The following is a 23,176-nucleotide window of genomic DNA, read 5'->3' on the forward strand; positions in this document are numbered from 1 at the left end:
TTCTTACAGTGGACACCTGCCGGCAACAGCTCTGATAAGCAGCGCAGCTCATCTGAGCTGTTAACCCTTTAAATGCCACAGTCAATTCTGACAGCGGCATTTAAATCCTCCGGTCGATTTTCGCAGGTCCCATATGGTTCTCCGCGATGAGATCACAGGGAGCCCTGCAGGAGTCATGGCAACCGGAGGCCTTATGAAAAGTCCCAGGGCTTTCATGACAGAATGCTTATCAAACCATGCCCGTAGGGTGGCTTGAAAGACTGCCTGTCTGATTGCAGTATGATGTAATGCTATGGCATTACATCATACTACAGGAGCGATCAAAGCATCGCAAGTTGTTGTTGTGAAAAAAAGTTAAAATATGATCAATAAAGTTTTACTTATATTAAAAAAAAGAAATAAAAGTTTAAAGAAAACTTTTTGCCATATTTATAATAAAAGAATTTAAATAATAAAAGAAAAATACATATTTGGTATCGCTGCCTCCGTAAAAGTCCGCTCTATCAAAGTAATGCATTATTTACCCCGCACGATGAATGCTGTCAGATTTTAAAAAAGCATGTGGAAGTGTGGTGTGCTTTTTTGGCCATCCTGTCTCCAAGAAAAAATGCAATAAAAAGTGATCAAAAAGTCGTATGTATTCCAAAATGGTACCAACTCAAACTAAAGGACGTCCCGCAAAAAATGAGCCCTCGCACAACTATGTTGATGGAGAAATAAAGTGTAGCCGCACTGATAACTGCGTATTTTAGCGTGGAATTACCATCAGAATTCTGCTATTTTCCATTCTGCATCAAAATCTGCATATTAGCAGTGCAGATTTTGGTGCTGAATATTCTGCAGAAGGGCATATTCTGCAACTCTGTTGTGGAATATTGCATCCTGTGTGAAAGATTCCTTCATTAGATTAGTTTACACCAGTTTAGCATCAAAATTTTGGCAAAATTTCTGAAGCATAATGTTGCATTTAGACCATTCCAGCTCCTCTGACATTAGTGGGAGCCATGCCTGCATGCTCCGACACCTGTGTATTTGTGGCTCTGTCAGCAGACGCACAATTAGCTAATCGGTCGAGGATCCGAGCGGCAGACTCTAACCGATCAACAATTGATGACCTATCCTGGGGATCCTAGGTTATCAATAGTATTTTCCCGAAAAACCACTTTAAGGGGTTAAGATGCTGGTAAGTGACATAGGAGAAAGTTTAACTCCTTAAGGATGCTGCCTTATATTTTATTTTCCGGAGTCCGGATGCCATAGGTATGTTTGCTAATAAAAAAAGTCTGTAATAGGGGTGGTATTCCTGGTGGTTTCTGTAACAGAGAATGATTTAGCCTTACTGGATAAATGGTCCAAACAATGGAAACTGCAATGAATAAGAAAAGATGCTTATAGCATATTTTGAGGGCCGCAGTTGTTCCTTTTCCGGAATACAATTAGAGAAGTCATTGCAGCATTTACACAATATAGCTGACACTTTTATTAAAAGAAAAATGCAGTGACTGTGCCTCGGAGGAGTCCTGTGTCCTCTAGTAAGCTCCAAGAAAAGGATTTGTATCCCCCACTGCAACCTTATAGCTCTAAACATTATGTCAGCGAAACAGATTAGTCTAACTTACAGTATGTGTGGGAACTCGGTTTATAAATGTGGCCATAAACCATTGTATATCAGCCAGGTTTTCTTCAAAGTACCCCAGCTGTTTCATCCTAAAAACCAGATTGCTTTATTAGTACCTACTTATTACCTCTTTGTAAATACACATATATTACAGAAGTCTGACATAAATTGTCAAACTTTTCTTTCTGTGTGACTACGTGTTTTGGTACTTTTTCATACATAAGTTGAAAATTAATGACACTGAAGGGATACAAATATGCTAATATATAATAAATATGCACAAAATTGCAGTTGCTGGTGTCCCCAAAGTGGACCCTAATGGTAGAAAGTAACTTGAATGGTTTTATATGCCTCATTATTTACAGAACCTTTGGGTGGCTTTACACTGGAGAACGATTGGCCGAAAAATCGCTTAAACAAGGGTTTTTGAGTGATACTTGTCCCATGTAAACACATGATCTGACAAGATACTGAGTACAAATCCATCAGTAGTAGAGATGAGCGAGCGTACTCGGAAAAGCACTACTCGCTCGAGTAATTTGCTTTATCTGAGTATCGCTGTGCTCGTCCCTGAAGATTCGGGTGCCGCTGCGGCTGACAGGTGAGTCGCAGTGGGGAGCAGGGGAGAGCGGGCGGGAGAGAGGGAGAGAAAGATCTCCCCCCCGTTCCTCCCCGCTCTCCCCTGCAGCTCCCCGCTCCGTGCCGGCACTCGAATCTTCAGGGACGAGCACAGCGATACTCGGATAAAGCAAATTACTCGAGCAAGTAGTGCTTTTCCGAGTACGCTCGCTCATCTCTAATCAGTAGTCGCTAGTCAATTAGTTTCAGCTCACTGAAACAAAGTGACTAGTGAGAGACTTCTCGTTCAGTATAAACAGGCAGTTGTTCATCTATGAATGACTGCCTGTTCACTGTGAATGGAAATCGATGGCCTGAAGAGATTTTCGGCATGATCTACCTCCATTTGGTGAAGGCTATCGCCCCTGTGTGAGAGCAGGAGTGATAGTCATCATATGTAAAGTAACACTTTCACTAAGTCCAGGCATCCAACTCCTTTGTAGAAAATGTATCCCAATACCATCTGAGATACTGGAAGCTAAACAGTAGACAAGACACAATCTGGATGAACAACTTTGTCTTTGGCACCAACAACTTTGATCCCTATCTGATTCATGCACATTAAACTTGCTTTAGTCCAAGCAAATGACATGTTTCCACTGTTCTTCCATTGTAAGATTCACAGAAATCACATGGGAAAATAACCTATTGTTTTGATTGGGTGCATTTACATGTGCTATTGTTCTCTTGCTTAAGAAACAAAAGCTGTACTGTGATTAGTTGCTATGAGCAACAAGGACAATTTCTTTTAGACAGTTATAATAAATGAGGTACACTGTTCTTCATGGTGATACAATTTTTCTGTGGACTACTGCTTACGGTGTTACTGCTCTTTAAATCCTCTAGGTGATCAGGGGGCTTTAGCTGTAGTTCATGGATATTAGAATTTTGGCTGAAGATAATAGGTAACAGTTTGTTACATAAACAGACAATCTACCTGAACTAATGAGTATTAACCAACAATGAGCATGTCAGTCAGGGTGTATTGATAATGATTATACTGGCAGATTACCTGCTCATATACAGTGGCACATCTGTTTACACATCTACGTCAGAACCTCCAGTTGGAGATTCCATCACAGATCCGGCTCAAAATACTGGGAGAAAAAGCCATGAATGCAGCACTTTTTCTGCCGTCTAAAAGCTGGGCAAAAAAGTGAATGGACCCCATTATAGTAAATGGGGTCCATTTGGTGCAGTTTGGTCCTGATCCGAAATGGAGCCATTCGGCTATGGAAATTCCCCTTTCCTGCTCCTCGAACAGAGCAGGAAAGCAGAAACCCCCAACACAGTTGTGAAACCACCACAACAGCAACTGGTGAGCATTAATAATAAATTAAAGCTTGCAACAGAGGCTAAGAGCAATAAAATAGGATTTGGGGGGTATGTCAAAAGAAGAAGAAAAGTCAAAGATGCAATAGGATCTTTACAGGATGAAAATGGTGAATTGGTTAAAAAGGGTGTTGAGAAGGGAGGGAATTTTGGGGAAATTGATCAAATTTGCCAACAACCCAAAGCTAGGAGGGATAGCTAACACTAGAGAAGAGAAACATACAGACCAGTAGCCTATTGGAGGTAATTTTGTAGGGCTGCAGTGGTGTACCTCCTGTTCCTTCTTGCATAGAATAGCAGATACCAGTCCCGATGCTGGGTTGATGCGGTTCCATGGACCTCTGCAGCTATAGGCTATGTCCTGGTATCTGCTCCATGCTCTTTAGATTATGCTGGGAGAAACTACAAACCTTGCAACACCAAGTATGTGTGTGCCATACTAGAGGAGGAGGACTACCTATGCAGCCTGATTGGGTGAAGGTACCACATCATGCCACCAGTAGTGACAAGGACACCAGTAAAATGCAAAACTAGAGAAGAATTAGTCATGAAGGATAAGGGCGGAGTAATTCTCTGTGGCCACCACCTGAAAAATCAGTCCCTTTTTGGGGGATGTCTTGCTGTTGCCTCTCCATTGCATCTGTTGTCACTTTCATTTGCACTAAAGCAGGTGAAATTGATTCATAATCGTTTATGCTTCATAATGAGACAGATTAATATCTGCATTGCGGCCAAAAATCGCATGAAGAAGAGGCAGCCACAACCAAGTCACGGTTGCATCTCAGTTTTCTCACCAATTCAGACGGCCTGGCTGCAGCATATACACACCACAGCTCTGCTAAACACCCTCCTCCGCCACTTGCTGGCTGCCGGCAAAGAGAGGGGGCGGGAGCTTACAAAGCTAGTGCATTAAACTCCCTTCCCCTCTTCGCCTCAGCCTATGGGAGCTGCCGGCAAGGGGTGGGACTTTAGCAACATGAGCCGCTGCTAACTCCCCCCCCCCTTTCCTTTTCTGACGGCTCTCATAGGCTACCATAGGAGTCTATGGGAACAGCTGACGTATTCCCACAAAAGATAGGACAAGTTTTATCTTTTCCAGTTGTGCGTAAAAGCAGCTGGCACTATCTTTCCCGTCTGATTTCTCAATGGGGCGGCGGCAGCATTGGGCCACGTCCTAAGTGCATGCGATGCGAGGCCTCCCATTGAAAACAATTGGAGAAACTCCACGATCCTCCACTGTGGTGATTAACAGCCATGGTGGAGGATCGAGTCTTCTCCGGAATGATGTGAAGTGGTTTTGAAACAAAATCGCCTCGCGACTAAAGGGGAAAAGCATGTTGGCGAGCATGACATCGGCCATGATTCACGGCCCCATATCGCACTCACCTGTGTGAAGTTAGCCTAAGTGTTCTCTTAATTTTTTTGAGCAGTGTATTTTCATTACTTTTATCCACATAAGATCCCTTTTTAATTAAAACTGATGTTCCTAATTCCAAAATAGCTAGATAAATTATACTGTATACCTTGTCACATAAAACTCTGCCTGCTCTTATAAACTAAGTATTTGTGACAGTGGTTACTCCCAAGATGTCAATAAATCTCTTGGCTGACCTGGAATAACCAGGACATTGCGAAAATTGCAGAAAGATACAATCATCACAAGCATTAACAAGCTATAGAATTTACGTCCTGTAGGGAAGTATGACAGTCCTATAAATCTCCTAGCTGTTCAACTGTAATACTGCTGTAAGTTGTAACAGACATACACTCCGTAGATGGGTTTAAATAACATTTACTATTGAGCTGAACACATTTTCCTAATAAACATTACTTGCCTAGTACTTAAACTTGTCTCTGCTAACAAATGTATGTAATGTCACCATTGGCAATGCTGCTAGTTAAACTTCTACTTTAGGTAAAGCTGAATTTAGATCTGCTACTGTATTTTAGTGTACTTGATGTGTGCATTACAGGGTCAGAGAGGGACATAGTATAGAGTGCTGCAAGTACTATGGAGGGGGGCAAAGGGGTTAAAATGAACTCCATATGTATGTTGGAGTAAGTTATCTTGCTAGACCAGAGTTCTCTTCCCCTCAATTTCCTGCAGTTTAATTCAGTAATCCAACTGTGACTCTGTATATCATTGCAACATGTAGCTTTTATATGATGACAAATAATTCTGCTGAGTTTCAGGTATCTGTTGTCAAAGTTTATAAATATGCAATCCTTATGAACAACATAAAATAACTTAAAATCAGTACAAAGACTATAAACTTTTTATGGAGATATAAATTGAATAAAAGTATGCTTTAAGTGCCTATAATTTACTTTTGGACCCCAAAGTAACCACCACAGCAGTCACCTTAACTACTGAAATCTACCACTAAGGGTGACTACCCACTAGCGTTTTTTTTCTCTGCGAAATTCGCAGCGTTTTTTTTCCTGCAGGGGTCTATGGGACTTGTAATGTTAAAATTGCGATTTTGCGCGATCGCGATTTTAGCTTTACATGTCCCATAGCCCAAAGACCCCTGCAGAAAAAAAAACGCTGCGAATTTTCCAGTAAAAAAACACTAGTGGGAAGTCATCCTTAGAGGTACATTGGATGTTTGTCTTCAGTTGAACACATTCTTGATTCTAAATTCCTCTGCTGGGTCACAGATCATCATCAACTTTTTTCCTGCTCCGAAAGAACAAAAGCAAATGTATTTCCTCACATTAAGTCAGTTAGATAACATCTGGCATGTCAATGTTATCAGTTGTTGGCATGATTCCTCCTCCACCTCCTTCAGAACAATTCTGCAGACTGGCACATTTTCATCTAAAGTAATGCACTTTTTCTTGCTGGCACTGAAGCTCCCAAGTGTGCTGTAATGTTGGCATAAATATCAAACCCATGCTAACCTTATTGTTATGTTTGTCATTGTTGTCCGCCCAAGCAAACTCATAACTCACTGTAAGCTATCAAATAGTTACTATGATTCTGCAAGGGAGTGGATCCATCCCCTTCTACATCCCCTACAATCAAAAACCTTTCCTGACTGCTTCTATCTGGTGCTTGAAAAATGTTTGGTACCATGTTAATCAAAATAGCAAAATGTGATTGTTCCGAACAAGAGAAGCAAAGTAATCTTGTAGATATGATAGCTTTTAATGGATAATAAAAATACATGATGTTAATGTGAGCTTTCGGCAGAGGCGCAACTTGAAGCTCCTGGGCCCCAATACAAAATCTGTAACAGGGCCCCCAGCGATAATGCTTTAGTCATAGTACTGGGCTCCCTATATATGGAGAAGACAGGCCTTATGGGCCCCCTAAGGCTCCTGGGCCCGGGTGCAACCGCATCCCCTGCATCCCCTATAGTTACGCCTCTGGCTTTCGGACTTAAGGCTGATTTAGACACAACAAGAATCGCTCAGAATTCACTTGAAAGAATCTTTTGAGCGATTCTCATTCTGTCTAAATGCACTGACATTGTGCAGTTTTGATGCACGAGTCATTGATCGCTGAATTCTAGCTTCCTAGAATTGAGCGATCAGCTGTTATCAGCGGAGCAGGCTGTTATCAGCCGACTGCACTGATAATATTCTCTGTGCCTGTGTCCTGCTTCACAGCGGGGCACGGGCTGTAAGTGCAGAGAACACTACAGCTGTTTCTTCATGCAGAACAGCTGTAGTGTTCGGCGAGAGATAGCGGCGGTGTGCCGCTGTGCATGCATAGCTGTATAGTAACTAATTAGCTACTATAAAGCTGATCGCTCAAAACTGTCACTCAAACTGTTGTTTGAGTGACTTTTGAGTGATTATCTGTCAGTCTAAATGGGGTATAACTCAGAGTCCTTCATCAAAGCAAAATGAATCATTTTAACTTTTGAATGAGTAAGTCTGAAAGTTCGCATTAACATCATGTATTTTTGTTAGCCATTAAAAGGTATCATATCTACAAGATTACTTGGTTTCTCTCACTAAGAATAATCACATTTTAATCTGGTCTTTCTAATCCTGTTTTGCTAGGAAGCTGCCTTAGAAAAGATGACTAATTAAGCCCATTAATTAGAAAATATTGAAAAGTATATAAAAACCCTAATGCCTGGTTAAGGAGTATCTGCACATGTTGTGCAGTAACTTGGATAAGTGATCTTCATTGTGGCGGTCACAGTGTGAGTGGGACTGCATGCTACTGGCCCCATTCCCCCTTACTGCTGATAAGAGCAGACAATTTACCTGGAGTGAATTACAGCCCTCTGTAAAGCCTCATTCACACGAGCAGTGCGATTTTATGCTGGCCACACCGCGGTCTAAAATCACAACACTGAAGAGTAGCCGTGATCGAGTCCCGTGATTAATTAATGTTTTCTTGTTCATTCACAAGGGTGTATCATGGGAAAGAAATGCTGCAGCGTGAAATTCTGTGGGACAGCAGAAATCCTCGTAGCGAATTCTAATGCTTAAATATAGTCACCTATCTTCTTTCCGGAGTGCTGGACGCAGGTAAACTGCCTCCCCTTCCCTTTTTTTTCAGCTCCCATAGGAGCTCCAATGGGAGCCTCCAGCAATTTTCATCAAAAGGTCAAGACTAGAGATGTGCGAACGTACTCGGTAAGGCCGATTTCGCAATCGAGCACCGCCATTTTCGAGTACTTCACTACTCAGGTGAAAAGATTCGGGGGGCGCCGTGGGTGAGCGGGGGGTTGCAGAGGTGAGAGGGAGAGAGAGAGAGCTCCCCCCTGTTCCGCGCTGCTACCCCCCACTTCACCACGCCACGCCCCGCCCCCCGGCGACCCCCGAATCTTTTCACCTGAGTAGTTGCGAAATCGGCCTTACCGAGTACGTTCGCTCATCTCTAGTCAAGACCTATCTTCTGCCACAGCCATTTTTACAATGCAATTTTTTTTTCACGCGCCAAAAAATTGCCCATGTGAATGAATGCATTAGAATCCAATGCTTCACATGGTTGTGATATTCGGCCAACGTTTTATCGCAGCAAAATAGCCACGTATAAACACTCGCATGAATAAGGCTTACTAGTAGTTTTCTCTGCTCTGCTCTCTGTCCTCTTAATCTTCACCTTCACCATCCCTCAGCACTGTGATACATCCCTCTGTAATAGCTCAGTGGAGAGGCAGTGAATACATGTTCACAACAGGGGAGCAGGCTGGGGGACGAGCTGTCAGTTTACTCTAAATGACAGAATTTGTTAAGATTTCAGTCCTCCAGTCTGCAGGTCCTTGGAAAACAATACAAGTGTAGAAATCAAACAAGCAGAAATTTAAAAAAAAAATGTAATTACAAAAAGTCTTAATTTCCAAAAACACATTTATTAAAAAAAATCATGGTGTGCATAGTCTTTAAGTCAGCAAAATAGCCCAGTGATGGCTGTTAGGAGACATCAAAGAATACATCCAGTAAAAAAAAGACCTCAGAAGACAGGGTTTGGGGGCACTAGAGTGCCGTTAAGTGTTGTATGGGTCGCAATTGTGACCCAACCCTTAGCTAGGGGGTCCCCTCCCATATACTGATTTACCGTCATGGGCCAGCTATGGGTGGCACTCAGGGAGGAGAAGGACCATTACCTGGGGCAACTGATAGCCAATTCAACGCTGTAGACTCCCCCAACGTATGGTCCTCCCTACCACTGAGAGATTGCAGTTGTGATTCATCATAACTGCAGTCTATCAGTGCACTGCAGGCTGCATGATTGGTCCAGCCAGCAGTGTCTGATAGCTGAGGAGAAAGAGAGGACCATGCTGGTGTAGCCAGGCATGTGTTGCATATAATTATATATGTACAACTTATACCAACTATACATATCAAACTATATGCAGATTACACCAGCATGCTCAATATCTATATACAGAAGATGTACATCCCTATATAGTAATATGGACCATGCCGGTATACCCTAGGTATCTCCTGTATGTATATATATTATACATGCATATATATATATATATATATATTTATATATATATATATATATATACACACACAGGAGAACTTTTGCTGAGAACTATTCCGAGCTGAACTTTTGCACCTGGGCCCCGAAGCCTTTAGCTACGCCCCCGATACAGAGCCATGTACTGCCCAGATAGCACCATATAGTACCCAGTTAGTGTTATAGTTTGGCCAAGCACATAGGGAATACTGCAATATCTAGAGTACCATTAATTGTCAAGCATAATTCATACATTGACCTATAAAGCTGAATAGAGTGCATTTAGAACTATAATATAGCTAAACAATGCCCAGATAGTAGCATATTTTGACATCATACTTTTCCACAGTCAAACTTTTCCCTGCATAGTGCTCATGATACTTTGAACTTAAGGCTATATAGTGCCAATGTGATCCTTGAAAATGCTATACAGTGCTCATGTACAGCCCTATAATACAACATACTATCATAATGTGCCCACAGGAAGTTAACCAGTACCCACAGGGCACCGTGCATTCCTATCTGTGCCTATATAGCCATACAGTGCCACACAGAACACTTGGCTTATATAAAATCTACAGGTCCCACAACCAGCAAAATAGCATTTACATAGTACCACAGCCTGGTCATAGCCACTAAGTCCCATCCCCTGCATTCCAAGTTGGGGCTGGGAGGAAAATGATAGCCAGGAAATGAGTCCTGACAGTTCTGAAGACAGGTGCTTGTGAGGCATCAGGTGAAGCCCCGTCCTCCCTGCCAGCGCAGAGTCAGGTAGGGACCTACTACAGAGCGTTGCAAGCATTATGGCGAGGAGGCTTCTTCCCAACTGATGAAATACATCCTAGGATACTAAAGTAAGCAGCAGAGGTAATTGCTGAACCACTCACCATAATCTTTGAAATTTCCTGGAGAACAGGAGAAATCCCAGAAGACTGGAAAAGGGAAAATGTTGTTCCTATCTTCAAAAAAGGGCAGAAGGTAGATCCAGGAAATTACAGGCCTGTGAGCCTGACTTCTATACTGGGAAAGGTCTTTGAACAAATTATTAAACAGCATGTATGCAAGTACTTGGATAAAAATGGAGTAATTAACCAGAGCCAGCATGGGTTTGTAACAAACAAGTCATGCCAGACAAATATAATTTCCTTCTATGACAGAATCACTGACTGGGTTGATCAGGAAAATGCGGTGGATATAGTATATCTTGACTTAAGTAAAGCATTTGACAAAGTATCTCATACCATACTTATTGAAAAATGACCAAATATGGTATGAACAAGGCAACAGTTAGGTGGATTCACAACTGGCTGAGGGATCGTACTCAAAGAGTGATCATAAATGGCTGCACATCCAAGTGGAAGAATGTATCAAGTGGGGTACCACAAGGCTCAGTCCTAGGCCCAGTGTTGTTCAACATTTTTATAAATGATCTGGAGGAGGGAATTGATGGGAAACTGATCAAATTTGCCGATGACACAAAGTAAGGAGGGATAGCTAACACTAGGGAAGAGAGAGAGTATTCAAAAAGATCTAGAAAAGCTTGAACAGTGGGCAGAGACTAACATAATGGTATTTATCAAGAAGAAATGCAAAGTCCTACATCTGGGCAAGAAAAATGAAAAAAGCACATACAGAATGGTAGGAATTGGGCTAAGCAGGAGCACATGTGAAAAAGAATTGGGTATGCTAATAGATCATAGACTGAACATGAGTCAACAATGTGATGCAGTAGCTAAAAAGGCAAACTCAATTCTGGGATGTATTAGGAGAAGCACAGAGTCTAGATCACGTGAGGTAATTATCCCCCTCTACTCTTCCTTAGTCAGATCTGATCTGGAATACTGTGTCCTGTTCTGGGCACCCCAATTTAAAAAAAAAAACGTAGACAAACTGGAGCAAGTTCAGAGAAGAGTTACCAAGATGGTGAGCAGTCTGCAAATCATGTCCTATGAGGAACGGTTAAAGGATCTGGGAATGTTTATCTTCCAAAAAAGAAGGCTGAGACGAGACTTAATAGCTGTCTACAAATATTTGAAGGGCTGTCACAGTGCAGAGGGATCAGCCCTATTCACATTTGCACAAGGAAAGACCAGAAGCAATGGGATGAAATACAAGGGAGGAGACACAGATTAGTTAATAAAAACAACTTTCTGACAGTGAGGGTGATCAATTAGTGGAACAGGTTGCCATGGGAGGTAATCAGTTCTCCTTCAATGGGAGTGTTCAAACAAAGCCTGGATAAATATCTGTCTGGGATGATTTAGTGAACCCTGCACTGAGCAGAGAGTTGGACCAGATGACCCTGGAGGTCCCTTCCAACTCTACTTTTCTAAGATGTCAGCGGCTGTGGAGACTGAATGCATGCAAGGGAGAGATTATAGGGACTAAGGCCTCCCCTCTGAGGTATGAGCCCAAAAGCTCAGATTCTTGGCTCATCAGGCCAGTGATATTAAATACTGTGAGTTGTGTCACAGTTCTGAGTGATTTTGCTACAGGAAAAGGGAGAGAAGCAAAGCAGAAGCCCAAAGGAGGTGGTAAAGTGATGGAGGCCATTGTCCACAGGTGCCGTGCTGTCCCCATGCTGGGGAGCAGCCAGCAGGACAGAGAGGGCCCTAATGACTGAGAGCTGAAAATGTAGCTTCGACCAAATGGAGTCCGAGAGAGAGCAGCAGTGTTGTGGCCCCAAACTGGAGAGACAGCTGGACAAGCACTGCAACGAGAATCAGCGTACGAGGTTGAGGGTGATGCTTCCTGGCATCACCAGCTGGAGTTAGTAGAGGTCATACCCCCTTCCAATGAGATGTAAGTAGGGCCCCCAACATTAAGTGTGCACACCATTTAGGACTAGTTAGTGAGTCAGCAGGCCTGCTGTAAGGGTGGGAAGGAATTGAGTACTATTATTTTGGAGAGTTGTGCTTTAACAGAGGCTCAAACAGTTAGTAGCAGACTATTATTGGGACTTTTACTGGGATCGAGCCTTCACATTTATAAATGAGTAGAATTTAAGGTAAATGTTTCCACATCCCACAAGTTGGCCACAGCACGACTGAAAATCGCGTGAACAGGCACACAAATCTCCAGTTTGTGCGCCCATTCAGATGGTCTGGGTACGGTGAGTATATGCCGAGCCCGGCATGCCGTTGGGCGGGGGGAGACAGTGTAGCTCTCGGCAAGGGGAGGGGGTGGGACGGGGCAGGAGCTAGTGTGCTAAGCTCCCTACCCCACTCCAACCCTTGCTGGCTACCTATCTTTGCAACTAACTCCTGCCCCCTTCCATTGCAAACAGCCGGCAAGTGTCACACTACTAAACTCCCTCCCACCTTCCTTCTCCGGCAGACCCCATAGGCTCCCTATCCGCTTTTACACTGTGGGAATACACCCAATCGAACTGATGCATTGTAAACCAATGCATCTGATGGGCAGTGTATATCGGCCGGGTGGGAAAAAGCAACAATAAATTAAGTTATGGTGCCACAGTAACCCGGGTAATGTATTTTTTATACTAACCCACTCAGGCGATTCAGCGTTGACACCTAGTGCACAAAAATCTGTCCTCAATTTCCTGGACACACACTCTCCTATACACTTGTATGGAAGAGCACACGAGGCAATCAATGGGAGCGAGTGAGAATAAAAAATACATCACCTGCCTCCCTGTCGTGCTCCCTAAGAGCACAATAGCTTGATTTATGGTGCTGTGGGGAAGTGACATGTTCCCTTAAGAATTCGACTTGCCTTATTAATATTGTGATTTGCCAGCATTGTAACTATCACACAGGATGTTACAGGTCAAGGCTACAGGCAGTGGAGTCGGTAGTGGACATATGCCTGAAGCTGATCAACTTGTTGCTGTATGATGTTTGATGCAGCGTTTAATAACAACTGCCCTCCAATGGAGTGAAATCATTTAATTATTGCTCATTAAGTAAAGTTCGGTTTTTGAAAACCTCCACCTCCATCTGTCATCGCCGCACCATATTGCATAACCCACTTGCTTCATACACACATAGGCAGTTTATTCTGAAAAGTCATCTGAAAACTCAGGCACACTTTAAGGTTATAATAATATAATATTATAGAGAAGAACTGTATTGTCTTTCTTTTTCTTGCTAAATCTTGGGGTAAACTTTTCCATGAGGCTATGCTGAATGCAGTCGCTCTTGTTTTCTCAGATCTTCAAAAATATACCAGTGTCACAAGATGACTTTCAATACCAATTTAGTTGTATTTCTTAAAGAGATATCTGGCCCTATATACACAGCACTTTCCAGTGCATCCATGCATACAGTTGTTCTTAATGACAGTAGTTTGCCTGACTTATTCTACAGCATGTCCCCACCTGTCAGTACTGGAATTTGCTGAATTGTACTGCAGTCCATGACTCTACAGAAACAGAGCAGTGAAATATAGGATGATACTACAGCTTCTTCGGCAGCTGTAATCGCTGCATTTAGCCCATGGTTAGACATCTGGTCACCCAGGTAATGCTGGCGCGCCGGAGACCCCCTCCCTGTACCCTGACGAGGAGGAATCTTCGCGGGTGGATGTCAGCAGGCAGGTGTCTGGAGAGAAGATCTTTAACATGGCAGGCGCTGGGACCCAGGGGATGTGTTATCTGTCTCTTCTAATTAGTACAGCAAGCTTCCTGGACACAGAAACCTATAGAATAGCAGAGAGGAACTGCACCGAGCTGTTGGGGAGTAACACAAGGGGACTTCTGCACTGGGGACGGAGGGACGGCTGCACCGGGGCTTCTGCTCTGCTGCTGGCGAGAAGAACTTAGGAAGTGCAGCAGGGGCTTCTCACTACTGAACATTGTAAAACAGGGGCTTCACCTGGAGCATCCCCTCTACTGGATGTACTATAGTAACACAGGCTGCACCTGGAGCTGCTGATCTGCTGGATATAGGAGTAACACCTTGGATTTATGTTCTACTGGACATAGTAACACAGGGACTACACCTGGAGCATCTTCTCTCCTGGATATAGTAGAATAAGGACTACACCTGGAGCCTCTTCTCTCCTGGATATACTAGTTTAACACAGGCTGCACCTGGAGCTGCTGATCTGCTGGATATAGTAGTATATGAGTAACACCTAGGATTTATGTTCTACTGGACACAGTAACACGGGGACTACACCTGGAGCATTTTCTCTCCTGGACATAGTAACACAAGGACTGCACCTGGAGCATCTCCACTGCTAGGTATAGAAACACAGGGACTTCACCTGTAGCTTCTCCTCTCCTAGATATAGGGACACGGGGACTACACCTGGAGCATCCCCTTCCCTGGATATAGGGACACGGGGACTACACCTGGAGCACCCCCTTTCCTGGATACAGTAGCATAGGGACTGCACATGGAGCTTCTCTTCTAATGGACACAGGGACTACACCTGGAGCTTCTCCTCTCCTGGATATAGTAACACAGGGACTACACCTGAAGTATCTCTTCTTCTGTACATAGGAACACAGGAGCTTCACTTGGACTCTACTGACTATAGTAACAAAATCTGCACCAGGATCGCCATGATGTACGGGACACTACTTTAGGATTACACCAGGCTGTACTACATAATAACTCAGAGAAGCTCCACTTATACAGGATATTGCAACACAGGACCGCACCAGGTATTTCATCTTTTGGATACTAACTCAAGGAACTCCATACTGCAATAGTGAAGTAATAGGTCAGATGACCTTCTGTTTTGTTTGCCGGGAAGTTGGAAATCTTCACTGAACTACTACTACACCCCCTGGGCACTTCCTCTAGTACACGACTTGTCTCTGGCAATTACTTAAGAGCCTGAGCCCAGGACTCTCCTCATTTAGTCATATTATGGGGCTGACACAATCAAGATCTATGGTGACTCGAGAACTTATAGAGAAGACTGGCTGTAAGTAGCACACTTGGTCCTGCGATACACAGTAGATAAGTGGCTGGCATGTGCCCAGACCTCCTTATCAGCACATACACATAGTGTATGCTCACTATCCAGCACTGTCCTCACCAGAAGCAGTGTGTGTGGGCAAGATTCTACTTGCTTTATTTCTGCTTGTATGATCCATGTTATAATATGTAGCTAAAGCATTTGTAAAATGTACACAGAAGGAATGACATATTCGGAAGGATGCTTCAAGATCATTTTCTCTTAAAAGGAAAAACCCTTTATAATATGAAGTGGAACTGTGGAAAAGTCCAAGGTTTCATGACCTTCACAGTGCAGGGGGCTGACAGGCACAACTAATAATAACCTGCTCTTATTTGTTCAATGTCATATTAAGACAGATGCTCATAGGGAGATGTAACACTGTAGCAAATATTAATTTGCTTTTTAAGAGTATTCATAAATAAGTACAGCAGTGATTAAAGACATATGTGGCATTACCCAATTAACTTGAAGCTTCAAAGCAGCACAAAAAACAAAGTATCACGTTTCATGACATATTTTCCATTAATAGTCTCATTTATTGCTTTAGAGAAAAGTTAGTTAACTGCTTTAACTTTCTAGAAAAGTGCAAGCGAGTCATCGCGTTATTCTGCGATTTCGTTTCCTTTGATATCAATGGAGCCCTCCCGCAGTGAATCTGAGGTAAAATAGAACATACCCCGATTTTTTTTTTCACGCACGTGGAAATCTGCATGTGTGCATTGACAGGCAGAAAGCTATTAGCTTCAATAGAACCTTGCCATTGCTGAATTCACCTACGGATATGCGCCACGGGAAACGCGATGCAAACCGGTCAATGAGCATTCACCCTAAGGCCGCCTGCACACAGTCGGGTTGGATACCACTGTGAGAATTCTCGCAGCGGGATGCGACCCGTGCCCCGGTCTTGACCTTATACTCACCCGTCTGGCGCACAACCACACATGCGCAGTGCAGAGCCGGTGTGTCAGCTGTGACATTTCTGTGCGGGCCTCTGTGAGGCTTGCACAGAAATAGGACATGCCCCGATTTGTTTACCGCGTGAGTTTTCACGCAGTCAAATCGTGGCTGTCTGCATAGGATTGCATTATCTAATGCAATCCATTGGCAGCAGGCATGGGCAGAATTCTGCAGGAAATCCCGCCGCGGAATATCCGCCCATGTGCAGGGGGCCTTAGGCCTGCATTTTTTTTCTATACTTTTATCCAATTTACATCTCGGAGAGTGTTCAGACTTTTGTAAATGTTGCAAAATGGTTGTATAATAAAACAACTTTCTAATATACTTAATAGAGATGAGCGAGCGTACTCGCTAAGGCAAACTACTCGAGCGAGTAGGGCCTTATTTGAGTACCTGCCCGCTCGTCTCTAAAGATTCGGTGCCAGCGGGGGTCGGGGAGCAGCGGGGGAGAGCGGGGAGGAACGGGGGGAGATCTCTCACTCTCTCCCCCTGCTCCATCCTGCTCACTCCCGCAACTCACCGCTCTTCCCCGCCGGCACCCAAATCTTTAGAGATGAACGGGCAGGTACTCGCATAAGGCACTACTCGCTCCAGTAGTTTGCCTTAGCGAGTATGCTCGCTCATCTCGAATACTTAATATTAATGATCCACATTTTCAAGATTTCTGTTCGCTGCCATGAAAGAAAAACATTCCTGTCTATATATAACAGTTGGAACCCCATATATAATGGACATTTCTCAGTTATTAGTTTTTGCTACATTTTATTCGGACTAACTACTCCTCTATCTGATAAACAGCATGAACTCCAGGTTAATACATTTGACCTTCACTGGTACTCTACAATGTAACAAAATGTAAGAATGTGAAAGCTATTGATGCTTCTAATGGATTTGGATCACTAATTGCCTAGATGGGATACACTATCAAAGTGTCAACTGAAATCAGAACTGAACCTGTGCAACCTTTCAGCCTCTGGATGTACACACAAATACTTGCATTAAAGGGGTTTTCCAGAGAAATACTATTGATAACCTACCGTATTCTTAGGAAAGGTCATAAATAGCTGATCAGCTGTGGTTTGCAGCACAGGCCCCCGACTGATCAGCTGACTGGATGCCCACTGTCAGTGCCCAAATAGTCATCAGCTTATGCTCTGACCCCTGTGTAGTAGCAGGTGTTTGTAACTACAGGTGCAGCTTCCATTAAAATCAATGGGGGCTTCACATGTAGTTACCAGTGCCAATCACTATACAGGAGTCAGAGCAGCAGCTTCTGCTTTGAGTGGGGCGTAACTATAGAGGGTGCAGGGGATGCGGTTGCACCTGAGCCCAGAAGCCTTAGGGAGCCCATAAGGCCATTTTTCTCCATGTAGAGATCACAGTAACATTGAATAAAGCATTATAATTTGGGGTCCTGTTACAGGTTTTGCATTGGGGCCCAGAAGCTTTAAGTTACGCCTCTGCCTCCGACCCCTTGTATATGGCGGTGCTGACAGCGGGTGCCCAGTCCGCTGATCAGTTGGGGCCCTGTGTGCCGAACCCAAGCCGATTAACTATTAATGACCTATCCTGAGAATAGATTAAAATTTCTAGCATTGTCAGCAGCACAAGCTAAACACTGCCAGTCCAGGGAAATGGTAAATACACGCCCAGGTAAAGGATCTTGACTCAGGATCCAAATTCACAACAGTAATTGAAGAGGTCACTCAAGAGCTGAGAAGTGTCGCGCATGAGCAGAAGCTGGGACTGGATCCTGATACACTTGGTTACAGTAGATAGACAGAGGGGGTGGGAAACAACAGCTGCAGGATAACTTAAAACCATTATGAGTAGAATGATTGGATGGATGCCGCCTCTCCATCCTCCCCTCTCCATGACGGAACACCAGGCACCTGTCCAGAGGAGGTATCGTCTGATTGGATGTGTTGCTACGGGATATTGTTTTAGATATATTGCATGTCATTTGTGTTCTGTGTTAGCTTGATAAAGAGTCTCTTATTTAGGGTCGAAACGTTGCTGTATGGTGCTGTGAGGAATTTAAGTACGCATCTAATGCAGATGTAAGGCCTTCCTCACACAGGTGCTTGCAGAAATGCAGTGTTTTTCAACGCTGCATTTACTGCGGTTTCAGCAGCATTGTCATGCATTTTTGACAACATTTTGGCTGTGTTTTCAGCACAGCTAAAAATGCAGCCAAGGATGTTGAAAAAAAAAAAATAAATACTCACCTAGCTGGCGCTGTCCAGGTCCTTGCTGCTGTTCTCTGGTGCTCCCGGCACTTGTCATCACCAACAGAGGATCGTTTGCTAGTGATAGAGTTTAAAGACCCTGCCCCCAGCAAGAGAGTGCTCTGATTGGCTGAGCCCACTGAGTTTCAGCAGGCTCAGCCAATCATAGGCAGCGCTGGATGCACCAATCATTCATTGAATGGCTGTGATTAGTGCATGGAGCGCTTGCTCTGATTGGTTCAGGAGCGCCGGCTCCGCCAATCAGCGCAATCTCTTGCTGGGAGACGGGGATTTCAATTCCCATCACTAGCAAAAGATGCTTTGTCGGCTTGACAAGGGGCCAACAGCTTGCCTGGAGCTCTGGAGAACAGCGGCTGGGACCCTGACGGCGCCAGCTAGGTGAGTATTCCTTTTTTTTTTTGGTAGTGCAGCCAGTGCTTCCGTTTAGCGCTACTAAAAACGTGCTACCAAGTTGTGCCACGTTTTCAGCAGCACTGAAACCACTGCCCATTCATTTCAATGGGCGATGCTGGACTGAAAACGGCCAAAGATAGAACATACATCACCCCATTGAAATGAATGGGATAGTTGTACAGTGTTTAGTGCAGCACTGAAAAGGCAGTGCTAAACGCTGTATAAAAACGTCTGTGTGGGGGAGGCCTAAGTTTGCACCATTCATGCTGCCCAGGACTGTTATTGCTATCCTGAGAATAGGTCATCAATAGTATTTCCCTGGAACACACCTGTAATGAATGTATTTGTGTGTACATCCAGGGGCTGAAAAGTTGCACATGGCCAGTTCGGATCTCATTTGGGACTTTCATAGGGTATCCAGTTAAGGCAATAAGTGATCCAAAAGATTCCAAACCCATCAGAAGCACCAATAGCTTTCACATCTCTACAGTTTGCTACAATATAGAGTACCAATAGTACTTTGCATGGAAATCTTTCACTGACGAGAAGTAGGAAAATTAAATAGTGAATTTAATCCTCTGTATACACTGATCAGCTATACCGCTAAAGGATTTTTCCAGTATACGTCTGTCTTTACAAAGGGCAAGAATGCTGAGGAATTTCCACTACCAGAATCGCTGCAGAAATTCTGCAGCATTTAGGGTGCCTGTCCATTGGCGTGATTTCGCGGGTGGTAAACTGCCGGCGAATCACGCCCTCTGAAGCTTTCCATAGCACTGCTATGGAAAGCGCTGGCACACTGTCCAGAATCGCAATGATTCTCCGCTCGAGGCGGGCAATTTGCAGCATGCTGCAAATTGCCCCGATTCTCCGCAGTCAGCCTATCTATCAGATAGGGCTGACTGGCGGAGATTTGGCGGCGACCTGCCGCGGGATACCGCAATGCCCGTGGACAGGCCAATTGCTGCAATGAATTTGCAGCGTTTTTGAAAATCACTGCAGGTTCAAAATACGCGGCATGTTTACTTATGCTGCAGAATTCAACCCTTGAAGTACAAGTGTTAAATCCCGCAGCAGATCCCCTGCCAAAAACCGTAGCTAAAATGACATCGTTTAGGTTTGCCTTTGGCCACAGCAGTTTTACAGAATAATTGCTGCAGGTTTTTTCATTGCAAAATGCCTGAACGGTTACGCTGTATGTGAAGGTACCATCATGGTGTGTTCTCATGGCAGATTTGTGCTGGATTCCACAACATGTCTGCATTGCCATAGTGCCCCATCGCTGTCAATGGGAATCTTCACCATTGTCTATGCATCATGAATGCTTTCCGTATTTGGATTTGATATCTACATGCATAAAACAAAGTGACATTTCACTTCTTGATGTTGATTCTGCACAGACTTTGCATCAGGAAATCCACAGGCAGAATTGCCCATTGCAACAAGCTAAATCTTCGTGCAGATCTGCAACCATAGAAGTGCCTAACCGCGTCAGAAATCTGAAGCTCAGCTGTGATTTCTGTGTGGTTTTTGAGGCAGAATCCATGCAGAAAAATCTAATGTGGATTCCGCTTGTATGAACATGCACTTATAATATTGATGACCTATCCTCAGGGTCAGTATCAGATTGGCAGGGTTCCAGGTTCGGCACCCTCAATGGTCAGCTTGTATGACAGAAAAACAACTTCAGCGGGAGAGAGCTGCAGTACCATTTCAAGCCACTATACAGTTTACGGAGTTGTGCTTCTTCCAGCGCATTGCAACTTCTTAATATCAGCTTAGGATAGGTCATCAACATTATAACACTGAACACCCCTTTAATGCCATCTTTCTAATATTGCGTAGCTCTTTCTGGTGCAGCCGAAGGAGCTCTCACCCGTCGTAGCATGGATTCCACAAGACCTTTGAAGACGTCTTGTGTAATCTGGAACTAAGACATTAGCAGCAGATCCTTTCAAGCCCAGTAAGGGCTCCTGTCCACGGGCGAATTTTGTACAGTATTCCCTGCGGCGATAATCCGGCCGCGGGGAACTCCGTAAACGCTCTCCATAGAGTTGCTATGGAAAGCGCAGCCCCCCTATCCGCGAGCGGAGAATCATAGCGATTCTCCACTCGCGACCGGCAAATCGCAAGGACTAGACAGGAATGCTGCATTTATTGTTCAGAAAATCGTTCAAAGAAGCGAAATGCAGCCAACGACTGAACGACGAACGAGAATTGTGCGGGTCTCGCTTGTCGCTCAGTTACAGCTGGCATAAAAATTAGCGCCGGCTCGTTCACTTGTTGGGCAGTTTAAACACTGATTGCTCAGTGTATCACATAGAGGAATCGTGCAGTCTACACAGGCGGCCCGAATGCGGGCGAACTGCTGATGATGTCACCAGCTTGTTCGCTCGGGCAAACGAGGATCATCCAGTTTAAAGGGGATGGAACAGAGGGACATTTAAAAGTTGTGGTTGTTTTCATTGTTTTACCCCATTATCTATGCTCTGGAATTTTTTTTTTTTTTTTTTTAAATCTCGGAAAACTACTTTTAATATTATGGCAAATTAGTGTATATTAATGCTGCATGTTAACCTATATAAGACCCTGCAACACTTTATATGCCAGATGCATTTTGGGAGTTAAAAGCGACTTTCTGAAATTGACATTTTCCCCAAAAGCTCCAATCTGTGAGACGTTAAAAAAAAAACCCTGTCATTTATTTATGATACTTTTAGCATTACAATTGTTTTCTCTCACTGAAACTCTCCTGTATCTGGTCTTTGGTCATGTGATCTTGTCGCAGTGACATTGCATATATAGTGACATAGCCTCCTGCAGCAATGACGGTTGTTATATAAATCTCCCTATTGTTCTCCTCTATTGAGATGGTAAAATGATGCTAGTTATTCATCTAGAGATAAGCCTTGTTACACAGCGGCACAGGGACAGCGGATATGTCTCTGTACATTCAATTGATGGTCAGTTCTTTCAGGAAAAATGGTCCGTTTTGCAGAATCAGTTTATCGTTTGAACGATGTCACAGTTTGCTCCGGCAGCCTGTTTATATAGGCAGAAACAACTGAACGAACGCAGTTTAAAGTGAATGATAAGTGAACGAGCCAACAATGAACTGCAGGAAATGACCGATGAACAGAAAGTGAACAATTCTAATAGCTGCTCCTTCAGTTGCTGGCTGTGTTTGCACTGAACGATTATTGTTCACTTTCGCTCATTTGAACAATTTTTTGAATGATAATCATTCCATCTAAGGGCTCGGTCACACGAGCGGATATCCACGCGGTTTTCCGCACGGAAAAAAAACCGCACCGTGTGTGCGGCAAAAAAATCTGCACCTACAAAAGATAGAACATATGGGTGGCAATAGACGTGGTCTTGTGGATTTTTTTTTTCCGCTCGGATATCCACTCGTGTGACCGAGCCCTCAAGGGGCCTAAAATGGTGTTTTCTTTTAGAACTCCAAATAGACAGATTTGATATTCAGAAGTCTGTTGAAGCTGGGCAGCCTCAGATGTCGTTCAACCTCAGGTGGAAGCTAAGGTGCTTGACCCAGCATGGACAGACAGGGAGAGACATAATAGTAGCTCGCAGGAGGAACTGGAAGAGATGGACATTACGGGGCAGCACCATGCTAAAATAGGGCGTAGGATGTCATAGACAAATATATCATCACCATCAGCTCCTACTAGTTAAGGCAGCACCAACCTCAGGCCCACAGTTAGGTCTGCCACAGGACTAGTGCAACCTGAGCATTTTTTGAAACCACACATTATAACAGGACAGTGGCCATCTGTAAGATCTGTGGTAAACGTTTAAAATGCAGCAAGAATGTAAACAACTGCAATACAACATGTATGAACAGTCACATGAACTCCCACCACCTGCTGCCTCGGAGAGTCCACCGGGGCCAGAGGGCAAAGAGTCAGCCTCACCCTGCTCCCTCTACCACTGCTGTAGCTGCCCTTTTCTCCATCTCCTTCCCTGTTCATGCAGCAGCCTCTGAGCACAGAGAGGCAGTTTTGTGTAGGGGCAGTAGCATGTCTACTTAATGCCTATCCTCCACAATTGACGATCAGGCTGCAGTTGAGTCTCCACCATTACCACCACCTTCGCCAACATTGACATCTACCCCATATT

At 44.0% G+C, this 23,176-nt stretch overlaps 1 protein-coding gene across 1 annotated transcript in view; it reads left to right on the forward strand.

Moving 5' to 3' along the window:
• Positions 1–13,900: 13,900 nt before the first annotated feature.
• The window catches only part of TESC (tescalcin), an 87,338-nt gene continuing 78,062 nt past the window's right edge, over positions 13,901–23,176 (forward strand). Inside the window, exon 1 of the mRNA XM_066603221.1 lies at positions 13,901–15,401. Within this exon, the coding sequence (XP_066459318.1) occupies positions 15,344–15,401 (58 nt within the window). The 5' untranslated portion in view covers positions 13,901–15,343. The remainder of the gene's footprint in view (positions 15,402–23,176) is intronic.

The sequence above is a fragment of the Eleutherodactylus coqui genome, chromosome 5 (assembly GCF_035609145.1).
Source record: "Eleutherodactylus coqui strain aEleCoq1 chromosome 5, aEleCoq1.hap1, whole genome shotgun sequence".
In the NCBI taxonomy this organism is placed as follows: domain Eukaryota; kingdom Metazoa; phylum Chordata; class Amphibia; order Anura; family Eleutherodactylidae; genus Eleutherodactylus; species Eleutherodactylus coqui.